At 37.0% G+C, this 21300-nt stretch overlaps 1 protein-coding gene, 1 non-coding gene and 1 pseudogene across 11 annotated transcripts in view; all 3 read left to right on the top strand.

Annotated features, from left to right (window-relative positions):
- Nucleotides 1–21300, top strand: part of INTS2 (integrator complex subunit 2) — a 56558-nt gene that overhangs the window by 9326 nt on the left and 25932 nt on the right. For 8 of the 10 annotated variants that reach the window (XM_006065448.4, XM_006065450.4, XM_025281162.3 and 5 more), the window contains 9 exons: nt 984–1210; nt 2893–3018; nt 7504–7575; nt 7663–7777; nt 9628–9696; nt 11030–11164; nt 12308–12484; nt 12989–13093; nt 13559–13667. In XM_006065448.4, coding sequence (XP_006065510.4) covers nt 984–1210; nt 2893–3018; nt 7504–7575; nt 7663–7777; nt 9628–9696; nt 11030–11164; nt 12308–12484; nt 12989–13093; nt 13559–13667 — 1135 coding nt within the window. The remainder of the gene's footprint in view (nt 1–983; nt 1211–2892; nt 3019–7503; nt 7576–7662; nt 7778–9627; nt 9697–11029; nt 11165–12307; nt 12485–12988; nt 13094–13558; nt 13668–21300) is intronic. The other 2 variants (XM_044939605.2, XM_044939604.2) reach the window with 1 other exon arrangement.
- Nucleotides 6204–6276, top strand: TRNAG-CCC. Its single transcript has one exon. It is a non-coding gene; the product is annotated as a tRNA-Gly (tRNA).
- Nucleotides 14601–18242, top strand: LOC112583801 (annotated as a pseudogene).

Genomic DNA, 21300 nt, shown 5'->3' with positions numbered 1-21300 from the left:
AATATCAGTTTCCTTCTCATTTAAGGAAATTGGGGCTGAGAGAGGTTAACTTATGTATCTAAACGTACATAGTTAATAGCAGGGCTGTTGTTTAAATACAAGCCCTTCTGTCGATTTAAATCCAAGCCCCAAATCTGAGCACTTTGTACTTAAGACTCCACTAGTCTTTATGTGTTTGGAAGCATCATTTACATGATATTTTACATTTCAAATCATCATTTATTTAGTGTTTTCTGTACAACCTGTCCAAATTAGGGTGAATAGTATTAGTGTTAGTTGATCAGTTGTGTCTGACTTTTTGTAACCCCATGGACTGTAGCCTGCCAGGCCTCTGTTCAAGGGTTTCCCAGGCAAGAATACTGGAGTGGGTAGCCATTCCCTTCTCCACAGTATCTTCCCGACCCAAGGATTGAATCTGGGTCTCCTGCATTGCAGGAAGATTCTTTATTGTCTGAACCACGAGGGAAGCCAAGGGTGAGTAGAGTATTTGTCAAATGAACCAGTGAGTTTGCTCAATGGATTAAAATGATATTCTGCAGTTATGACAGCCTCCTTAAATGGATCAGGGCTTCCCTGATAGCTCAATTGGTAAAGAACCCATCTGCAATGCAAGAGACACTGGTTCAATTCATGGGTTGGGAATATCCACTGGAGAAGGGATAGGCTACCCACTCCAGGATTCTTGGGCTTCCCTTGTGGCTCAGCTGGTAAAGAATCCGCCTGCAGTGCGGGAGACCTGGGTTCGGTCCCTGGTTGGGAATATCCCCTGGAGAAGGGAAAAGCTACCCAGTCCAATATTCTGGGCTGGAGAATTCCATGGGCTGTATAGTCTATGGGGTCGCAAAGAATCGGACATGACTGAGCGACTTTCACTTTCAAATGGATCATTTACAGGTGTCTAACTGGAGAGTTTTGTTTGAACTTCCTTTTGACTTAGTAAGTTCTCCTTGCTTTCTTCCTTTTGTGGTCCATATTTCCTACAGAGAAAAAGAGAGACCAGTAGTTCTGTCCTTTGGCAAATGAGAAGGCAGCTTCTTCTGGAGTTGATGGGCATTCTTCCCACAGTAAGAAGTACCCGCATTGTGGAAGAAGCTGATGTGGAGCTGGAGCCCAATGTGTCTGTGTATTCGGGGCTGAAAGAAGAGCATGTTGTGAAAGCCAGTGCACTCTTACGTCTGTACTGTGCTTTGATGGGGATCGCTGGACTCAAGTATTCAATAATTTGATCTTTTACCTTTTTGTCATTTTACTTTCTTGTTTCTAATCCCAAGAAAGTGAGCCATAGGCCCTTTATTCAGAGGATTTGGGTTTTCTGTTGGGCTCAGGTAGTTAGTTGACCTATGTCAAGAAGAAAGTCCCAAGGCAGAACTTTCCTAGTTGGGATGTGTGCATCTATTTTAGTCTGATCGTAAATAGAATTATATAAATATGGGAGGAGCCAGAGCAGTTTAAGAAACCTATGACTTACCCGCAGCTTGACATGACTGTGTGAATGATTGAGAGGGATCTTTTATGTAACCCATACAACTAGCCAAAGTAAATCTGCCCTGTTTCCTTTTACAACTGAGATCATAGATTGTTCAAAGTTGATCTGTAATTACTAAGCACAAGATTTCTTAGACACAGTACTATATCTTTTTGATTAATGTCCTCAACTGTTATACATATAGTCCTCACTTTTCATGACCCCAATACATATGAGTTTCAGTTAACATACTTTAATCAAATAACACTGCTCCCTCAACAAGTAATGTATCAGTTGCTGTGAGTCACTTACCAAATTCTTATTTATTATCATTAACCAAAGTACAAAGTTTACTGAAAACTTTCAAGCCACATGTCACTATGTGGAGGCACATTGTGATTAGTGACCAATCATAGGATTTCTTTTAAAATCTTTTGGCAACTGGTCCATATACAACTATCACTCAGTTCATGAACAGACAGCAAAGTTGGGTAGTAGTGCTGCCTCCTCGTCTCTCAGTGAATAAACCCATGTGATATTTTGCAAAATTGAATAATTGAAAGAGGTAATTGGCCAATAAAAATGAAAGTGTAGCAAAGAAAGAGAAAGGGGTTAACAGCAGAAGTGACATTTGAACCAAACATAAATAGAAGAAATAGTTGACTGAGAATGTTGACATTTGAGAGACCCTAGGTATGATAGCCAGATGAATTTCGTGAAGGTGAACTTGAGGGAAGTCACTGGGACCAAAAGGATGAAGACCTCCAGAAGACTGATGGTGGCAAAAATCTTTGCATTATAGGAACTCAGATATTTCATGTCTGAGAGTACACAGGATGAAATGTTGACAGCTGATCCAAACTTCGAAGGGAAGGGTATGATAAGTCATCAAGGCCTAGAGAAGATGCTCAGTCTATAAGTTATACAACGAGAAAATGGCAAGGGCTGTTTAAACTGCTCTTGATAAATCTTATAAAGACAACACTTGAATTCCTGATGTTTCTAATATATTCAATTATAGAATGCTATATAAATATTAGTTTAACTGTTTTAAAAAGTTTCCTTAGGCATTATAACCAACAGAATTTGTAATGTCTTGACAGAAATTTTAAAGGTAATGGAACGGTTGTAATTTTCCCCACTGATCACTAAGATCATGATGCAGTTTCAGCTTGCATGGTTATTTTTGTGGTCGCACACTACCATGCAAAGTGAGGACTACCTGTATTTGTGTCTGAGGAAGAGCACTGGTTGCAAACTCAACAGCTTTGCTTTTGACATCTTAAGATATTAAAGATTTTGTAAATAGTGAGGTATCATTCCAAAGATTAGGATTTGTATCTGAAAGGTTGAACTGTTGAGAAGTCCCCTCTTCTTCCTTCTCTCCACTGAAAAAACTAAAACCTAATAGTGTATTCCTTTTTTAGACCAACTGAGGAAGAAGCTGAGCAACTACTGCAGTTGATGACAAGCCGTCCTCCTGCGACACCGGCTGGGGTTCGCTTCGTTTCACTCTCCTTTTGCATGCTGCTGGCCTTTTCTACACTTGTCAGGTACCCAACTGTATACTTATTCTATTTTCCCAAGGTCTGCTTTTGTTTATTTATTAAAACAATATATAGAATTAATTAACTTACTGCAAAAGTGATCTATGTATGGACATTGGTATTATCATTTAATAGAAGGGTGTCAATAGCATCTCCTGTATGCCAGTTCTTTTGTTTGTCTTTGTCAAAGTTTCATATACATATATTTAAGGTATTCAAAGGAGCTCTTCAAGGTTTGAGACAAATGGTAGTCCTGATTCCCTTTTGCCCTGTTTTTCACTTCCCTAGGGGCAGCTTCTTTCAGTTCTTGTAGGTGATTCTTCTGGTTCTGACTCCCACATCTTTATTACTATGTTTGTGTTTGCTACATCTTGATTGCTTTGTTTTAGGAGTATTTGTTGACGTCCCACTATGAGAATGAGAAATCAGTTCTCCTTCTCTCTGTCCTCAACCTTCTCTGTATCCTTTGTATCTCTCCATTCTCCCTGTACATAAGTTGTTATTATTTTGCTTTGATCAGTACTTTATTGTTTAAGTTGCACTCTTGGAAGCTCAGCCAAGCGGTAGATGATTACTTTTCTTTAGCAAAACTTGTTTTTCCATTAAGAATTGTCCTGTTTGCTTTTGTTCTTTGTTTTTCATTTGCTTGGTGTTTTATGTACTTAGATTAATGCAGTTTCAAACTCTCTGCCAATCTAACCCTCCTCTCAAGATGTTCGGGCTCATTAGTTACTCTTTTGGTTTCATTTTCTTGAGGCAGTCCGTCCTGAAGCTTTTTGACCCCCTTGCATCTGAACTGGTTGCCTCTGCACCAGATACACAGCTCTCATCCTGGAATTGTGTTTCACTATTATTCTGGGGACTTGCTTTAACTCTTCTTTGTTGGGTCTCTTATTTCCTGCATCTTATGTCTCCATCTTTTTTCATTTGCTTCCTCATTTTGCTTCTTTAGAGTTGGGTATGTAGGAGGAAAATTATTTAGATTAATTAGATTATTTAGATTATTAAATTATTTAGGCTATTTCTGAAAATGTCTTTATTCTACTTTAACACTTGGTTGATAGTTTGATGGGGTATAGAGTTCTAAGTTGGAAATAATTTCCTTTGAGAATTTTGAAAGTCTTGCTGTATTGTCTTCTAACTTCCAGTGTTACCATTGAGGAATCTGGTAACATTCTGATTCCTGGTCCTTTTTTGTGGCTTGTTTTTTTAAAATATGGGAACATTAAGGATTAACTTTTTGTTTCTAGGGTTTTGGAATTTTTTGGTGATGTGCTTTTGTATGGGTCTGTTTTTGTCCTTTCTCCTAGGTATTTAGTTAACCTTTTCAACCTGGGAACTCACATTGCTCAGTTCTAGGAAATTTCTGTGAACGGATTTGTCTTTCACATTGGTTTCTCTGAAACCTCCTCTTGTTCTGATATTGGGCTTCCTGTAGTGATCATCTTATTTGCTTATTCTTTTTTACTTTCCTTATCTTTGTTTTGTTCTGCTTTTTAAAAAACAGCATTATTGAGACACAGTTTCAGTTCAGTTCAGTCGCTCAGTCGTGTCCAACTCTTTGCAACCCCGTAAGCGCCAGGCCTCCCTGTCCAATACCAACTCCTGGAGCCCACCCAAACTCATGTCCATTGAGTCGGTGATGCCATCCAACCATCTCATCCTCTGTCATCTCCTTCTCCTGCCTTCCTCTGTCATCTCCTTCTCCTGCCTTCAGTCTTTCCCAGCATCAGGGGTCTTTTCAAATGAGTCAGCTCTTCGCATCAGGTGGCCAAAGTATTGGAGTTTCAGCTTCAACATCAAACCTTCCAATGAGCACTCAGGACTGATCTCCTTTAGGAGACAGTTTGCTACTGCTGCTAAGTCACTTCAGTCGTGTCCGACTCTGTGCGACCCCATAGATGGAAGCCCACCAGGCTCCCCCGTCCCTGGGATTCTCCAGGCAAGAACACTGGAGTGGGTTGCCATTTCCTTCTCCAATGCGTGAAAGTGAAAAGTGAAAGGGAAGTCGCTCAGTCGTGTCCGACTCTCAGCGACCCCATGGACTGCAACCTACCAGGCTCCTCTGTCCATGGGATTTTCCAGGCAAGAGTACTGGAGTACATACCATAAAATTCACCCAGTTTAAAGTGTACAATTTAATAGTTTTTAGTATATTTACAAGGTTGTACAGCCATTACCACAGTCTAATTTTAGAACATTTCAATCACTTCACAAAGATACTACTCATATTACCTTTTAGGATTTTTTTCTCAATCTTCTATTTAATTTTTAACTTCTAAGAGCTCATTTTTATTCTTCTTATTTCTTCTTTATAGTGTCTATGCTTCATGGTGGCATGGTCTCTGATATTACCCATAATGATCGGAGGGGTCTTATTTGTACTGTTTCTTTTCTCTAAGTTTCTTTTTTTCTGCCTTTTTCTATTTTTTGGTGTCTATTTTTCTCAGAGGTTTAGTAATGCTTAATTGTTCATATTTAAGATTAGGAGACTAAAAAGCAAATTAGAATTTCTGAATGCATAGATGAGAAGCTCTTGGGCTTTTCAGAGTCTTGGAGAAGACTGTTTTTTTGCCTGAGAGCTAAGGCCTGAGAAGAAATCCATAAGCGAAGTTAAAAAGTGAGGGTTAAGGGCTGGGAGATCTCAGCCTGCATTATAGCTGTTCACTTAATTCTTCTACTTTCCAAAAGGCGCTGCAGAAAGCTCTGGTTGTCCATCAGTTCAGAGACACCCTCTTTTCCCTTTTCCAGAGAATCAATCTTGTTTCTTCTCTGCTGGGGGACGGCAGAGTGGAGGGTTGATCTGGAGGTCCACTGCTTATCCAGACTGGCTATATTTGGTCTCTGTCTTCATTCTTACTCCCAAAACTGTTTGGAGGTGCGAGTTCCTGAGCCCTTTGGGGATTCTGTGGTGTAAGTGGTAGGTTGGTTTTCCTTCCTGCCAGTTTAGTATTCTGCTTTCTTGGTCTGCTAAGTCAGTTACTACTCCTCCTCCTTATTGGCTCCAGCTTTCCAATATTTTGTGGTATTGTCCTTCATTATCATCCTGAGCATTTATGTGTTTTAAGAAAATCCCTTTAATGTAATTTGAGTGGTGTGTTTTAGGAATGTGTGAAACTAAGTACATGAAATGAAGTGTTTTCTCTTTACCTGAAGTAATTTCTTGTTTTAAAAAGTTTATTTTTGGGACTTCCCTGGTGGTCCAGTGGCTAAGACTCTGTGCTCCCAATGCAGGGGGCCCAGGTTTGATCCCTGGTCAGGGAACTAGATCCCACATGCCACAACTAAGATCCTCTGTGGCCAAATAAATAAACAACATTTTTTTAAAAAGTTTATTTTACTGAAGTATAGTCAGTTTACTGTGTTGTGTTAGTTGCTGGTATACAGCAGAGTGATTCAGTTATACACTTATATATTACCTAAAGTTATATACTTTATATATAAAGTTAGACACTTTATATACTTTATATATAAAGTTATATACACTTATATAATACCTAAGTTATATACTTTATATATAAAGTTATACACTTATACATTACCTAAAATATAAATATTTACTTTATATTTTGTAGGTAGGAGAGCTAAAGTACAAGAAGATTATTTAAATGTCTTGTTCAAGGTCACTCTAACAGTAATTGGCAGACATGAGATTCCCACTCAGGTCTGGCAGACTCTAAAGGCTGTAATCTTTCTACTACATAACATTGTCTTGTATAAGTGGAGTAATATATGTATGGTTGAGCATGACCTTTTTAATTTTCTTAGTGTTGGGTATCAGGCTTTGTGGTTGGTTTTTATTTTTCCTGTTTATACTGCAGTGAAGTAGAAGAGGATCAATGGAAATTACTATTACAGATCAAAATTGACGTGTACATTTCAACCTAAACCTAGGAATTTGCTTGAAACAAGTCAGTGTTCATGTATTTCTGTAACCGTTCTTCATATATGGTTAGCCCCTGGCTGTCTCTTTTTACTTTTTCGAATAATGATCACTTATTTCCCTCTAATATTGAGTTCTGCTCAAAATGCCTCTACAAACTAAATTTCATTTCCCAGGTAAAAGTTGGTCTGGCTTCTGTCCTCGTACTCAGTTTGTGAGTTTTTAATGATTAAGTTTCAACACTATGGATTTTTTCTATAGGAAATAAGTATTGGCTGTTAGTATATACGTTCTTCTAACATTTTAATCCCAAGGAACCTTTGTTTTTCTACAGAATGTGAGGAAGTTTATCCTCTCCAACCTGCAAAAGTAGTAACTGAGACTTTAAGAGGGTTTGGCTGTCCATTAATAATGGAGAAAATTTATGTTTCTCTGTTCTTCTCTAGAACTACTACATATCTCAATGATATTTAATGGCCAATTCAATAAGCAATTAATTTGAGGAAAAAATAATTTCCACCAAAGATAATTCCAGAATGCTTTTTTATTCTTATGCTAGTATATCTGATTTAGACCAGTGACTTCTGATATATTTTCTATATTAACAGTACTCCTGAACAGGAGCAGCTGATGGTAGTGTGGCTAAGCTGGATGATCAAAGAAGAGGCTTACTTTGAAAGGTAAGATGATTTCATTTGTATCAGATAGCTGAGTGAGTTTTCTTATCCTTCCTTTGGAAATTCACATTTTCTTTTCTGTTTCAACAGTACTTCAGGCGTCTCTGCTTCTTTTGGAGAGATGTTATTATTGGTCGCTATGTACTTTCATAGCAACCAGCTCAGTGCTATCATTGACTTGGTCTGTTCCACTTTGGGAATGAAGGTAATTTCCTCTTATCTTCTTTCTAAAGAAGATGTTTCTAAGCTGGACATTTTCTTGTAATGTTAAGCAAATAGGTTGTTTTTATTTTGAAGTAATTTTAGTTTTCAATAGTGTGAAACTTTATCAGGAGCTCTCTAAAAAAATACATTATGTAAACATTATTTACAAGAATAATAGATGTTCTATGTAGAAAACATAGTAAAGAAGGGAAAGATATAATTCCATGTTCAGAGATATCAAGTACTATTAATAGTCTGGTATCTGTTCGTTCTTTAAATTGATATATATATATATAGTGGTTTTAATGAACTTACCAATATATAATGAGCACTTCCTCATATCAATAAATATTCTAATACAACATAATTTTCAGTGGCTGCATTGTAGTTATTGTGTGGGCTGATTGTGACATTTTTAATGATTCCTTTATTTGCCATGTAGATTTTTCTAATTTCTGAATAATGCTTAGATGAATATCCTATGTATGTAAATATACACACAGGCATCCATACATGTATATTTTCAAACACCTTTTGGATTCCTTCCTTAAGATAAAGTTATAGAAAGCAGTACTAAGTAAGGGCTTCCCTGGTGGCTCAGACAGTAAAGCCTCTGCCTGCAATGCGGGAGACCCGGGTTCAATCCCTAGGTTGGGAAGATCCTCTGGAGAAGGAAATGGCAACCCACTCCAGTACTCTCGCCTGGAAAATTCCATGGACTGAGGAGCCTGGTAGGCTACAGTCCATGGGGTTACAAACAGTCAGAGACGACTGTATATATATATATATATATATATATATATATATATATATACACATTGATGTCCCAGTTTTTCTATAGGGATTTTTATTGATTTATTTTTCCTTTTACTGATTCAGAAGTGCTCTTTATATATAAATGATATGCTGTTATGCGTTGTATATCATATTTCATTGATTCAAGACATGTATTTTACCATATATTGAAACTTGGATTCATTTTATAGTTGATGCATAATGTTAGTGTGATAGTGTTTGCCCTTCTTTATTTACGTGAAAAGCTACTATTAAATCAGTGGTGCATATTATAATCCTTATTGTCTTAAAGATGGAGAAGTATAATATGTTGCAGAGGATTTTTCCCAGTCTTTTCTGCCATGTGAAAATTATTTTCTATGTGTGTAATATATTAAGTATTTCTTTTGTGGTTCTTATTTTGTTATTATGCTTAGAAGTGCCTTTCTTTCCTCAGGTTAATAGAAATGGTCACCTATATTTTCTTCTAGTGTTTTTGTGGCCTTATGTTTTACATTTAAATCTTTAATACATGTGGAGTTAATATGGGGTATGATGTCATATGCAAATCTTTATTTGTATTATCTAGAAAGAGAGCTAGCCTCCACCTCCATTTATTAAATAATCCACTTCTTCCCACTGACTTAAAATGCAATAATAATATGTTTACTGAGTACTTAAAAATTTTTTTTATTTATTTGGCTGTACATATCTTATGGTATGCGGGATCTAGTTTCCTAATGAGAGATTGAACCTGGGCCCCTTGCATTGGGAGCTCAGAGTCTAGCCACTGGATCATAAGGGAAGTCCCACTAAGTACTTTCATATTTGGTTCCTGAGGAAAAATACATTTTAGTGTTAGGTTTGAGAAGCTACTTCTGAAACAGAGTATTTGAATGTTAATTTTATATATTAAGTCAAATTGTGCTTCATATATTTTATTTTCACCTGCTGTTGAAATCTTTTGGTTGCTTTGTTTATTTTATTTTATTTTATTTTTTGTAGAAAAGAGCCTTTCTTTTCTTGTTTTTTATTGGAATATAATCGCTTTACAGTGTTGTGTTTTGGTTGTTTTAGATTGTAATTAAGCCAAGCTCCTTGAGCAGGATGAAGACTGTCTTCACACAGGAAATTTTTACTGAGCAGGTACTTGTTTTAACTATTATCTTAGGTACTTCTTTAACTATATTTTATAACATTCCTTGTGAGAAAACTTGTGTATGTTTCAGTTTAAGAGAATAACATAGTCTTTATATTCCTTTTTAGTTTCCAATGATGATTTATTTAATCTTTGAAACTTCTGTAAAGAAAAATCCTATTTCAAATTTGTTTTCAAAGCTATTTACTACATAGAAAAGCATGTGCTAAGTAAATTTGCTTATTTTGGAGACTTTGAGTAGATACCTAAGAATGTAGTCTTAGATGCTGTTGACGGGGGTCTCACATGGGGTCAAAGTGTTAGGGGCTCAGTCATATCCAACTCTGCCAACCCATGCGCTGCAGCCTATCAGGCTTCTCTGTCCATGGAATTCTCCAGGCAAGAATACTAGAATGAGTAGCCATTCTCTTCTCCAGAGCAATCTTTCTGATCCAGGGATCAAATCTGATCTCCTTCATTGAAGGCAGATTCTTTACCGTCTGAGCTAGCAGGGAAGTTCACTGACAATTGGGATTGTTAGGAGAAAAATAACAGAGATCTGTTTAAACCTTTTAGCTGTAAGGTGCCATGTCTAACTAGGTTATAGGCTAGAGTCTAAATTCCTTATTCTTGTATTGACTTGTTCTTATTTGGTCTCAGCACTTTTGTCCATGGGTAATACTAATAATATTTTATTTTTTCAATGATGGAAACTATTCTTTTTTTTCCTTTTTTTAAAAAAAAATTAAACTATAGATGATCTACAATATTATGTTAGTTTCAGATATACAACAAAGTGATTTGGTTATACATATGTATGTGTATATATATATTTGTATTCTTACTTATTTATTTTTTAATTGAAGGATAATTACAGAATTGTGTTGGTTTCTGCCAAACATCAACATGAATCAGCCATATGTATACATATGTCCCCTCTCTCTTTTAAGATTCTTTTCTATTATAGTTTATTATAATATATTAAATGTAGTTCTCTGTGCTATATGGTAAATCCTTGTTGTTTATCTGTTTTATATATTATAGTCATTGAGCCCAGATTTTATGATTCCAAATTTTGCATATTTTTTAACTTTACTCTAACCCCTGGCAATGTATCTGTGTTTAGAAGTAAATTTTTAAAAAGTAGAGAACTTTACAAATTCCCATATGTGTGATGCCACCTCATCACTCAAAATAATTAAGTCATGTCATGATTGGTTTTTGTCACTCCCGCCAAAGGACCACATTAGTATTGACAGTCCACCTGGCTACTTCTCTCTCTTTCATAATAATTTTGTATCTGATTCTGTCATATGTATTGCTATTATTTTTCCCTTTTAGGTTGTCACAGCTCATGCAGTTCGAGTCCCTGTCACCAGCAACCTGAGTGCCAATATTACTGGATTTTTGCCTATTCATTGCATTTACCAGCTTCTGAGGAGTCGTTCCTTCACCAAACACAAAGTATCAATAAAAGTATGATCTTACATTTATTCTTCAAGCTAAAATCTGAGTTAATGCTTTTTTCCCAGTTCTCTTTGAGTTTGCAGACCTTTACTGTGGATTTTGTATGTGAAATGTTTTTAGTTACTCATCACTTACATAGTTATGGTAATTAGGCTCTTAATTTCAGATTTTTAAAACAGTATAGCTGTTCAGTTATAATGTACAATAGTACTAATTCCTTTTAAATTCTTGATGATATTTAGCAATTTCATTAAACTTTAGTAAGAAATTGCCATTCTTTATACTTGGTTTTGTTTACCAAACTTAGAAGGTTGCTGGTTAGCCATGACCAGTATTTGTAATCCATTTGTCACAAGGACTTCTAATATTAACCTTGCACATATTTTGATATGTTTTCAATTTGTTATATAGTTGGCTATAGCAAACAGGTCCTCTAAAGAAAAAGCTTAACCCATAGGAGGTTAAAACAGAAAAAAATTTGTTTGAACCCTTTCTAAGAGGCTATTTTATTTATAAAGAACCCTGAACAACATATGCATTGCTATATCACATTTGATTGTCCTTGTTTTTATGATGTAGTGAAGTTATTTTCCATCTTGATTGTATCTTCTGCTTTTTATATTTTTTGCAAGTGAAGTAGAGAAGAATTAAGGGTCCAAATGCACCCCCAGTGTTTCTTCTTGGCCTGTATTTGTGCAGATAGTTAATCTCTCATATGTGGTTGTCAAAGCCACCTTCTTAATCTGTCTGAGGCTTGTTGTGAGAAACTATTCCTTTCCCTAAATGCCTTTCTGCTGTGGGGTCTTTTACAGCAGCATATATGGTGCTCTAAATATAGATATAAAAGGGACTTGATGGTGTTTTTCCCACTACTTAAAAACCAATAGATTAAAAACCTGAAGTCCAAACTCTAAACTCAAGCTGTCATTTTTAGGTTTATCTTCCATGGAACAATATTCTCAATTTTAGGAAAGAAAAATTGTTTCCATTTTTAAATCAAAGGCAATTATGAAACTGGATGATATTATTTAGCAACTGCTAAAAGTTAATAGTTTTACTTTTTCATAAATTATGTAAAATTATATGTGCTTGTAAAATTTTGCTTGCTTTTTCTTATTGCCATAATTTAGTACTTGTCACCTTCTTTTCTAGGACTGGATTTATAGACAGCTCTGTGAAACCTCCATTCCACTCCATCCTCAGTTACTTCCTCTGATTGACGTGTACATAAATTCTATACTTACTCCTGCATCTAAATCTAATCCAGAAGCCACAAATCAGCCAGTCACAGAACAGGAGATACTCAATATTTTCGAAGGAGTCACTGGGGTAAAATAGTGTTGTTGTTTTTTTTAACATTTATTAGTTCATTTTTCTTTTATTCTTCACACTTACTCCACATTTTTCCCCAGATTATTAGAGGAGAACCACTTCTAGGTGGTTCTGAATTTAAAATGGTATTCAGTTCTTTAGATCACTTATGAATATTAAAAAATGGTATTCCATGTAGTTTGTTGATTAGGCACTTTTTTGAAGAATTCTTTTAAAAATCTCCATTTTAAAGTTTAAGGAATGTCTTGGAGGTTGTATGTTTAACACAGGATTATGTGACATTTCAACACATTAAACTAGCTTCCTAAAAATAAATAAATAAATAAATAAACTAGCTTCCTGAGAATTTAAGATATACCTAGATTATTTTTGGAAAATTTGGAGTAAATCTTTTTTTCTCCAAATATACTTAAATGTACACTATCTTTTTTTTAGGAATTATTTTCTTCATGGTAATTTCAGATAATACTTGAGATTCCTGTAAATGTAAACTTTTTTCAGAAGCAGCCCTGTCTTAAAAACTGTGAGGTCGCTCAGTCGTGTCCAACTCTTTGTGACTCCATGGACTATAGCCTACAAGGCTCCTCCATTCATGGGATTTTTCAGGCAAGAGTGATGGAATGGGTTTCCATTTCCTTCTCCAGGGGATCTTCCCGACCCAAGAATTGAAACCAGGTCTCCCGCATTGTAGGCAGACACTTTACAGTCTGAGCCACCAGGAAAGTTTAAAGACTGTTAAGCATGTTGATTTTATCTCTCAAGCCATCTCAAATTTAACTTAAACTTCACATTGTCAATTTGAGTTTAATGTGAAGACAGCAATAATTTCTCCCAGTTTCTTTAAGCTTGGGAGTAGCAACACCGAATAATCAATTTTGAGTGCTTTTACTATCAAAAAGTACTCATTGGAGCTTCCCTGGTGGTCCAGTGGCTTAGACTCTGTGCTGCCAATGCAGGGGGCAGGGGTTCTCCTGGTTGGAGAACTAAGATCCCACATACTGCCTCTTGTGGCCAAAGGTGAAAAAAAGCACTCATGAAATTTAACAGTATTGTTTATAATATTACCTCCAGGGTGACAACATCCGCCTTAATCAGCGTTTCAGTATCACAGCACAGCTCTTGGTGCTTTATTATATTCTGTCTTACGAAGAAGCTCTCCTAGCAAATGCCAAGACTTTAGGTAAGTTGTGTAGAGGCTAGTGTTTCTAGTGATAGTTCATCATATTTGCTTATATTTTGTTACTTTCCAGGCTGCTATTGGAGAAGATAAGGTCAGATATTCCAACAAGCTCCAGCATCTTTCTACAGTCTTTGCAATGTTAGCTTTTCATACTCTGGTGTATAAGTTCATGTATGTGTGGGCATATAATCACTCCTGACGGCTCAGTGCTCCTTTTAGCAGGTTGAATTAATGATTAACTGAATTGTCTGTATTTTAACAATTTTAGTGACCTTATTGACGAAAGGTAAATTAAGACATAAACCTGTTGATACTGAAATAGAAGGTTTTTTGCTTGATTTCAACCTTTTTCCTATTTTTCCTTCCATTAATATGAAGAGTAACAGTCTAATCAAAGCAGTAGGAAAAAAAACCAACAGAAGGGTTTCCTTTGCCATTAACGTTATCATTGAATTTAGGTACTTTGTATAATATCGGAAGGTCACATTTAGTATAGGTAATATTAGTATAAAGTAGTATGTTTTCCTCTGTGTGAAAAAGAAAATTCACCTGTATTTTGGCTTGCTGAATGTAAGACTGAAGGCAGAGAAGGGGGCTGTAGAGGATGAGATGGTTAGATAGCATCACCGTCCCAATGGACGTGAATTTGAGCAAACTCCAGGAGGTAGTAGAGAACAGGGGAGCTTGGTGTTCTGCAGTCCATGGAGTTGCGAAGAGTCAGACATGATTTAGTGACTGAACAGCAACAACAGCAAATTTATGTAGTTCCATATTCAAAGCAAAAAATGTCATTAAAAAGTAATAGGCATGGTATAGATGATCTTATTTGCAAAACAGAAACAGAGACATAGACGTCGAGAACAAACATATGGACACCAAGGGGGTAAAGGAGGGTGTTGGGAAGAACTGGGAGATTGGGATTGACATATTCACACTACTGATACTGTGTATAAAACAGATGACTAGTGAGAACCTGCTATACAGCACAGGGAACTCTACTCGGTGCTCTGTGGTGACCTAAACGGGAAAGAAATCCAAAAAAGAGGAGATACATGTATACGAATAGTTCATTCACTTTGAACAGTAGAAACTAACACGACATTGTAAGGCAACTATACTCCAAGAAAAATTAAATTAAAAAAATGTCGCAGGCATTGAGTATTATAATGCAGGGAGAATTCTTTTAAGGGATTGTATTTTGTCATGGCTGAGTGATTTTACTTTTCGAAAGCTATAAATTAAAGTTACTTTTCAGTGTGTGGCAGAGGAATTTCTTTCATTTATATGGATATTGTGTTTTAAATACACTGTGAATTTCTCAGCAGCTTTCTTTTCCTGACTACAGTTGTTAGGGATATACAGATGATATCCCACAACTATAATTATAGTCTGTCATTTGAGGGACAAGATGGGCTAATAATAAGCATTAAGTAATAGTCTCCCACTTTTATCTGTTAAGGGATATGACAATTGTGATTTAATAGGTACTAGAGGATTGAGTTACAAGGAGGTATTCTGGGGAGAACTCAGACCATGAATACTGTAGTAGGGGACCAAGATACAAGTTTTTATTTAAATTAATGTCTAGCAAAAAAAATAATATCAGAAAGTACAGAGACTAGTATAGTCCACTTTCATGTATACACCATGCAGAATTAACAAATCACTCAGAATTTTTAAGACTGGAAGAATCTTTAAAGATAATGACATGCTCAGTTCAACCCTGTGTTCAGGTGAAGCTGCTGTTCCTTATGCAATAGTCTGATGGATCTTAATTGGAAAGTTAAGAATTTCAGGTTTGGTGTACACTTTAGCCTGGATTGAGTCTTCGAAAAGGAACTGGGAGATTGTAGAAAAGTTATTAGGTTTTTCTTGGTCTTCCCTGGTGGCTCTGCAGTAAAGAATCTGCCTGAAATGTAGGAGACTACCTGCAATGCAGGAGAGGTAGGTTTGATCCCTGGGTCAGAAAGATTCCCTGGAGAAGGAAATGGCAACCCACTCCAGTATTCTTGCTTGAGAAATCCCATGGACAGAGGAGCCTGGCGGGCTATAGTCCATGGCATTGCAAGAGTTGGACACGGCTTAGCCACTGAACAACAAAATGATTAGGTTTTTCCAAGATTATAGGCAAAAGATGGTGGCTTGGACTGGTAGCAGTGTATATATATTTTGAAGAGCTGAGAGGTTTTGCTGATGAATTCATTAGATTTGAGAGACAGGTGCCAAGGTTGATGTGGATGGAGGCTTTTGGCCTGAGCTAGACAATGGCTATCTACTGAAATAAATGGCAGGTTTGTGGGCAGTCAGGAGCTGGTTTGGGACACACTAAGTTTGAGATGTCTGATGAAGTGGGGATGTTTTGAAAATAGTTGTAAATGCTGGCCTGGCATTTAGATGAGATAAACCTGGACTGAAGCATTGAGATTCTTCAGCATATGTATGATATTTATAATCATGATATTAAGTAGAATTACCAAGGGAGAAGGTGTGGAAGGAGACTCAGAGAGCTGTGATGTTCTGCATGCTAAGAGAAGAATGTTTCAAAGAAGAGAGCAAGATCACTTGTGTCAAATGATGGTGATGGATCAAGTAAGGTTAGGACTTAGGCTCAGCTGATGATCAGGTTTAGCTTGCTAGAGGTCCTTTGACCTTTACAGGACCTTACAGGTCCTTTTTTTTCCCCCCTCAATTAAAGCCTGATTTTAGTAAATTCAAAAGCAAATTAGAGGGGACCGCCCCGCCCCGCCCCCGCCGGCCAGGGTGCTCTAGGTGCCCCGTGGAGACCCTCTGCACCCGTGCGAACATGACGCTGTGCGCGGTGCGGAGCGTGCGGGCCGCGGTCGGCAGCCTGCGTGCCATCTTCCCACCCAGCACGCCCCGCTCGCCGCGGCCCTGGGGACTGTGAGCGGGTGCCGTCCGGGCGCTGCGCACCGGCCCTGCTCTGCTGTCGGTGCGGAAATTCACAGAAAAACACGAATGGGTAACAACAGAAAATGGTGTTGGAACAGTGGGAATCAGCAATTTTGCACAGGAAGCTTTGGGAGATGTTGTTTACTGTAGTCTGCCTAAAGTTGGGACAAAGTTGAACAAACAAGAGGAGTTTGGTGCTTTGGAAAGTGTGAAAGCTGCTAGTGAACTCTCTTTTCCCCTATCAGGAGAAGTAACTGAAATTAATAAGGCTCTAGCAGAAAATCCAGGACTTGTCAACAAGTCTTGTTATGAAGATGGTTGGCTGATCAAGATGACATTCAGTAACCCTTCAGAACTAGATGAACTAATAAGTGAAGAAGCATATGAGAAATACATAAAATCTATTGAATGAAAATGGAACCCCTAAATAAACTACTTTGAAACAACTTAATCTAGCATAGTTGTCTTAAATTCGTGGTGGATAGATATTTAAAAAGCAACTTTTAGTAAAAGAAACTACTTGTAACAATGTTTCCTGAAGAAAATACCCTTTAACTTTCGAATGATTTCAGATAAACACTGTGCATCTTTTTCCACAGCATCCTGTGGTTTTTAGGCTAGGCTCCAGTTATAATATTCAGAATTCCTGAAATTATCTCTGGTAAAACTAATTACAAAAATTATGTAAGTCAAGGATAACATGGTTATCTTAACCTTATATGACATTGTAACTTGCTTACAGCTATCCTTGGATTTGGGTCAAGATTATCTTCCCACTAGAAATAACTGCCAGTGGAGAAGTTTGTTAGTTGTATAGTGTCCAGTGAAGAATATTACTATCTTAATTTTGCAATATACTGTGTTTGCTGGTGCTATTTTTTATACAGTGAAGCAACAGCCTTGCAGGAGAATAAACAATAATAAAATATTCAACTTCTTAATCATGAAAAAAAAGAAAGCAAATTAGAGGAGATAATACTAAACCCAGTGAGTACAGACAGTTCTTTTGAAAAGTTGTAAAGAGAAGGAGGGAAATGAATATGGTAATTGGAGAGGAAAATGAGGTCAAGAGAGGACTTTTTATTTTTTTTAAGGTGAAAGAGTTAAGAGAATATTGTTTGCTGTTGGAAGTAATCTAGTAGAGAGGGAAGCTTTACGAGAGAATCCCTAGAGGGATGTCCTTAATAGGTGAGAGGGGACCGGGTGTGGAAGACAGACAGAGGGATTGAGCTTTCCTTGGAGCATTTTTTCCCACAGTTTAAGAAATGTTTTTTTTTTTCTAGCCTGTTTTCTTAGTCCAAAGGAATAAGTTAACTGCAGAATATGTCATAACATGAGAGAAGTTTTCTCTTCCACAGCCAAAAATGATGAATATTCCGCCTCAAATTTATTCCTACCTTCAAAGTTGTGTTGTTTCAGTACCTTGCTAACTGGTCTGTGGTTTGGGGCTTTCTAATAAACATTATTAGCAGGCACCAAGTAGCTGTTGAAGCTCAAATACAGAATTCCAACATCTAAGATAGAGCCAAGTATTAGAATATCATAGTCATTAAAAAAAAATGTTTTATACATACATATTTTTTCACATATGATTTGTTTAAAAATATTTGTAATACAAGTGCATATATAGTGTGTTTAGTCACTCAGTCATGTCCGACTCTTTGCAACCCCGTAGACTGTAGCCCGCCAGGCTCCTCTATCCATGGGATTCTCCAGGCAAGGATACTGGAGTGGGTAGTTGTTCCCTTCTCCCGGGGATCTTCCCGACCCAGGGATCAAACCTGGGTCTTCTGCATTGCAGTTAAATACTGTATTGATCTAAAAGAACATGTGTAAGAAATAGCATAATAAATCCCTTGTACTATCCCTTTATTAATACCCCATTAAAATATGAGCATTGCCATTGTATTTTCAGTTTTTATACTTAAAAAAGGTTTCCTATTTATTATATCTGAAAATTTTATTATTAGATAAAAGTTTATTTTTATGTACTTTAAAAATTTTTTGATTTTATATTGGAGTATAGTTGATTAAACTAAAGGGCTTCCCTGGTGGTTCAGATGGTAAAGAATCCACCTGCAATGCAGGAGACATGGGTTTGATCCCTGGGTTGAGAGGCTCCCCTAGAGAAGGGAATGGCTACCCACTCCAGTATTCTTGCCTGGAGAATTCCATGGACTGATTAGCCCGATGGGCTACAGTCCATGGGGTCACAAAGACTTGAATGTGACTGAGAGACTAACACTTTCACTTTCTTTTCATAGTTGATTAAAAATGAGATGCTAGTTTCAGGTGTACAGCCACATGATTCAGTTATACCCTTACAAGTATTACAGAATATTGAGCTGAGTCCCCTGTGCTATACATAGGTCCTTGTTGGTTATTTATTTTAAATATTTATTGAACATTTTAAATATAGAAGTTATATTTACATATTTTCGAGGTAGAAACAGTACTAATGAATACTGAACATGTTTTATCAGCTTTACCTGTTTATCTGCTCCTAAAGCAGCCAATGGGATGCTAAATACAGTCTCACACTTAGGTAGCTTACTTGCTTAACTCTGTCCCTTAACATCATTTATTTTGTCTTTTAAAAATACTTATTTATTTTGTTTTTGGCTATGCTGGGTCTTCATTGCTGCGCACCAGCTTTCTCTAGCTGTGGCAAGCAGGGACTGCTCTTTGTTGCAGTCAATGGAATTCTCCAGGCCAGAATACTGGAGTGGGTAGTCTTTCCCTTCTCCAGGGGATCTTCCCAACCCAGGGATCGAACCCAGGTTTCCAGCTCTGCAGGCAGATTCTTTACCAGCTGAGCCACAAGGGAAGCCTGAGAATACTGGAGTGGGTAGCCTATCCCTTCTCCAGGGGATCTTCCCAACCCAGGAATCGAACTGGGGTCTCGTACATTGCAGGTGGATTCTTTACCAACTGAGCTATGAGGGAAGCCTAATTAAAGTATATTTGTTTTATTTTTGGCTGTGCTGGGTCTTCACTGCTACACACCCACTGTCTCTAGCTTGGCAAGCAGGGACTGCTCCTTGTTGGGGTGCATGGGCTTCTCATTGTGGTGGCTTCTCATGTGGCGGGGCACGGTCTCTCAGGCATGTGGGCTCAGTTGTGGCTCCTGGGCTCTAGAGCACAGGCTCGATAGGTTGTGGTGCATGGGCTTAGTTGCTCCGTTGCATGTGGGATCTTCCTGGATCAGGGATTGAACCCATGCCTCCTGCATTGTCAGGTGGATCCTTTACCACTTAGCCACCAGGGAAGCCCCTTATCTTCATTTAAAAACAAACTCTGGCTGCTTTGTCTGCTTCTGTCCTGTTTCATATGAAATCTCCTTCTTTGTCATCAGCAAACAAGGCCTATCTTGTGATACTTGGGAAACTGTAATGTTCAGTGGCTCTAAATTCCTGCACTTGAAGTTTTTCTTTGCACTTGATAGTTAATTATTGTCTTCCCAGAAGAAAGTTAACTCCACCTGTCTCTTTCAAAATTAGAAACTTTTAAGCAGACACTGACAGATGTTATTTCTTGGCAGCTTGAAGTTTCAGTACTGTAAAATCGAGTTTGACCAATAAAGGTTCTAACAGTAATATGATCATCCTGTGGAGTAAAAGTATAAGAATTTTAAACTTATTTCATTATTTAGCTAATTGCTTACCTATCTTACCAGCTTCCCTGGTGGCTCAGACGGTAAAGCGTGTGCCTGCAGTGCGGGAGACCTGGCTTCGATTCCTGGGTCGGGAAGATGCCCTGGAGAAGGAAATGGCAATCCACTCCAGCACTCTTGCCTGGAAAATCCCGTGGACAGGCTACAGTCCATGAGGTCGCAAAGAGTTGGACACGACTGAGCGACTTTACTTATCTTACTTAATGCAAAAGAACTGTTTTTTAAAATAAAATATTTATTTATTTATTTATTTTTACATACTGTAAACTTCACTCTTTTATTTATTTTATTTTATTTTTTTAAATTTTATTTTATTTTTAAACTTTACATAATTGTATTAGTTTTGCCATATATCAAAATGAATCCGCCACAGGTATACATGTGTTCCCCATCCTGAAAATATTTATTAAAAGAGTGTTTTACTGAAGAAAATTGAGGAAGTGAGAAAAGTACAAAGACCAGAGTATAAACCACCCATAATTCTACTGCCCAGAGATAATCACCACAGAATTTTGCTAGGAAAAAAGACCCTTCAGTCTTTGTACGTGTGATAACCTTCATAAAGTTTGGAATCATAAGTTTTTAATCTACCCTTTTACTTAAGACTACACTTTAAGCATTTGGCCTATTACAGTACATTTTTTGGAACATGATTTTTAATAGCTGTATAATATTTCTTCATAAATGTGTACCATTACTTAAAAATACCTTATTATTGGAGATTGTTTCTACATTTTGCCATTATAGAGACTGGCGGAATGAATATCCTTAGAGCTAACTCTGTATACAGATATAATTATTTATTTCTTTAGTACAGACCTACTAAATCAAAGATTTTTGAATTCCAGTATTTAAAAAATGAATTGTCATACTGTTTTCCAGAGAGTTTTTACCATTATAGACATTTTGTAGAAGACATATGTATAAGACATTTGTATAGGATGTGAGTACCAATTTTTTTGCATTCACAATGATAGCAGTTGGGTGTTATCATTTGTTTATGGTGTATTTTGATTATAGAATTCTGAGGAGAGGAGACTCTTTGAAAGT

Source organism: Bubalus bubalis, chromosome 3, assembly GCF_019923935.1.
Source record: "Bubalus bubalis isolate 160015118507 breed Murrah chromosome 3, NDDB_SH_1, whole genome shotgun sequence".
Lineage (NCBI taxonomy): Eukaryota > Metazoa > Chordata > Mammalia > Artiodactyla > Bovidae > Bubalus > Bubalus bubalis.
The sequence above is the reverse complement of the archived record's forward strand: the minus strand, read 5'-3'. Positions and strand labels throughout refer to the sequence as shown.